General features: G+C 49.0%; 1 protein-coding gene across 2 annotated transcripts in view; it reads right to left on the bottom strand.

Moving 5' to 3' along the window:
* LOC122548295 (lysophosphatidic acid receptor 1-like) overlaps positions 1–2,275 on the bottom strand; it is a 45,394-nt gene extending 43,119 nt beyond the window's left edge. For both annotated transcript variants that reach the window (XR_006311206.1, XM_043686823.1), the window contains exon 1: positions 1,500–2,275. Coding sequence is in view for 1 of the 2 variants with exons in the window: in XM_043686823.1 (XP_043542758.1) it covers positions 1,500–2,232 (733 nt within the window). In the remaining variant the exon portion in view is untranslated. The remainder of the gene's footprint in view (positions 1–1,499) is intronic.
* Between the last annotated feature and the right edge of the window lie 782 nt (positions 2,276–3,057).

The following is a 3,057-nucleotide window of genomic DNA, read 5'->3' as shown; positions in this document are numbered from 1 at the left end:
GGGGGGGGGGGGGAGTGGTGAAAAACGGGGGGGTGGGGGGGGCGGAAGTCACTGAGCGTGTGACATCAGAACTGGCTCAAAGGTAGAAGATAGAGGGTGTGGTGGAGGTTTGTTTTTCAGACTGGAGCCCCATGTACAGTGGTGTACCACAAGGATCGGTGTTGGGTCCACTGCTTTTCGTCATTTATAGAAACTTGGATGTGTACGTAGAAGGTATGGTAAGTTTGCAGGTGGCACCAAAATTCGTGGTGTAGTGGACAGCAACAGTATCTCGGAGTACAACAGGATCTTGATCAGATGGGCCAATGGGCGAAGGACAGATGGAGTTTAATTCAGATAAATGCAAGGTGCTGCATTTTGGAAAGGCAAATCTGGGCAGGTTTGTATAATGGTAAGGTCCTAGGGAGTGTTGCTGAACAAACAGACCTTGGAGTGCAGATTCATAGCTCCTTGAAAGTGGAGTCGCAGGTAGATAGGATAGTGAAGGCGGCATCTGGTATGCTTTCTTTTATTGGTCAGAGTATTGAGTACAGGAGTTGGGAGGTCATATTGCGGCTGTACAGGACATTAGTTAGGCCACTTTTGGAATACTGTGTGCAATCTGGTCTCCTTCCTATCGGAAGGATGTTACGAAACTTGGAAGGGTACAGGAAAGATTTACAAGGATGTTGCCAGGGTTGGAGGGTTTGAGCTATAGCGAGAGGTGGAACAGGCTGGGTATGTTTTCCCTGATGCATTGGAGGCTGAGTTTTACAAAATCATGAGGGGCATGGATAGGGGAAGTACACAAGGTCTTTTCCATGGGATGGGGGAGTCCAGAACGAGAGCACATAGATTTAGGGTGAGAGGGAAATGGTTTTAAAAGGGACCTAAGGGGCAACTTTTTCCACGCAAAGTGTGGTGGGTGTATGGAATAAGCTGCCAGAGGAAGTGGAGGAGGCTGGTACCATTACAACATTTAAAAGGTATCTGAATGGGTATATGAATAGGAAGGGTTTAGAGATATGAGCTAAATGGTGGAAAATGGGACTAGATTAATTTAGGATATCTGGTCAGCATGAATGAGTTGGACTGCAGGGTCTGCTTCAATGCCATACATCACTGTGACTCTATGACAGAGTGGTTGTGGAAAGGAAGTTTCCTCTTGTGGGCAGATTCTAGAACTAGGTGTCAGAATTTAAAAATAATGGGGTGCCAATAGAGAGATGAGGAAACATTTTCTCTCTCAAGAGGAATAATCTTTGGAATTGCCTTCCTCAAAAGGCACTGCATGCCGAATCTTTGAATCTTTTATAAGGCCGAGATAGATCCTTGATGACTGTGGGGATAAGAGATTATTGGGGGAGTATGCAGGAATGTAGAGTCGAGGCTAAAATTAGGACACAACGAGTTTATTTAATGGTGGAGGACGACAGAGAGGCTGATTCTTTTTTTTAAACTGAGGAAAACCTGACATGGTGGAGAGAGGAGAGAAAGGGAGAGAAAAAGACAAAACTCACTCAGAACCATCACGACGGTCTTCATGAGGTTCATCATGGTGTCCTTGTGGCGTTGCTGGAATGACGTATGGCGAGACATACGTTGGGTTTTCTGCTTGACGTAATAGTAAATATGAAGGTAGTTGAGCAACATGGCGCCGAAGATGACCAGGTTGGAGACAGCCCAGAAAATCAGGTAGCTCTGGCTGTAGAGCGGTGCCATCCGAGAGCAGGTAGACAGATGGCAGATACAGTTCCAGCCGAGGTGCGGGATAAATCCAATGAGAACAGCCGTGCACCAGATGCAGCCAATGAGAATAATCACGCGTTGGTTGCTCATCTTGCTGTGCAGTTGGAACTGGAAGATGGTCTGGTGGCGCTCCACTGCAATGGCCAGGAGGTTGGCAACTGAAGCAGTCAGGCTGATGTCTAGAAGGCTCTGCCTGAAGAACCAGGTGCGCACGCTGAGCTGTATGGTACGTGGGCCGGTGTGGAACATGAGGAACATGTAGGCCACGCCAGAGAAGAGGTCAGCGGCCGCGAGGTTGGCCAACAGGTAGAAGATGGGGAAGTGGAAGCGGCGATTGATGGCGATGGCCACGATGACCAGCAGGTTGGCCAGGATAATGATGACGCAGACCAGCAGGCCCAGTGACACCACCAGCTTGTCCTTGGTCCGCCAGATCGGACTCAGTTCCTTGCCTGTGCTGTTGTAGAAAAACCAGACGGAGCGGTTGTGGAAGCACTCACCCATGGTGTCCCTGTGGCCCACTTTCACGTCGCCCACAATCCTGGCACTGCACCTGCAAATCAGAATTAGGTTAGGCCTTGGGAAACAGCCAATGTACTGTTTGAACTCAGACCCATTATGCCAACTGGCTCACTTCTCTGTATCTGACCAGTGGGTTCCTCCCCACCACCTCAACCAAAAGCACAGGCCTATTGTTGTTCACCTGGCTCTCTGTGGGGGCTTGCTCTGCACAAACTGGATGCTGCGTTCCCTTTCTAAGAAGCTCTCTGACCGCTGGCTGTTTTGCAAGAACAGGCAGCAGGCACTGCCTTTGAGGTGCCACTCCTTAGCGATGTAGATCTCTCCCATCCTGGTGGCTCTGCCCCCTCCCTTCCCCCATGCCAGCCAGGAGACCCATGGACCAACAGCAAATCACGGTCTCCCCTGCCCAGTAAGTTTACAGGATCATACAGCATGGAAACAGACAGTTCAGTCCAACAAGTCCTTGGCGACAATAGTCCTAAACTAAACTAAACTAGACCACAAGGGGGGGCAACAAGGGAGGCAGAGTGTGGAAAGGAGAAGGAAAGTCAAATGGCGGACAATGTGCCAGGCCCGAATACCTCAACACCTTGTCACAGAACATTCACAGCCTGTGTGGAGTTCACTTCTAAATTAAGTTGGAAACATAATAGCTCTTGTATATCACCTCAACAATGGCGTATGAATTAGGAGAAGCAGGCCACTCTGCCCCTTGAGCTTGTTTTGCCACTCAATAAGATACTGGCAACCATTAGCTTAATTCTACCTCCTGTCCAATCCCAATAACCTTTTACCTCCTTGCTCAGC

This window comes from Chiloscyllium plagiosum, unplaced genomic scaffold (genome assembly GCF_004010195.1).
Source record: "Chiloscyllium plagiosum isolate BGI_BamShark_2017 unplaced genomic scaffold, ASM401019v2 scaf_9715, whole genome shotgun sequence".
Classification (NCBI taxonomy): domain Eukaryota; kingdom Metazoa; phylum Chordata; class Chondrichthyes; order Orectolobiformes; family Hemiscylliidae; genus Chiloscyllium; species Chiloscyllium plagiosum.
Note: the sequence above shows the minus strand (reverse complement) of the source record. Positions and strands in the feature narration are given on the sequence as shown.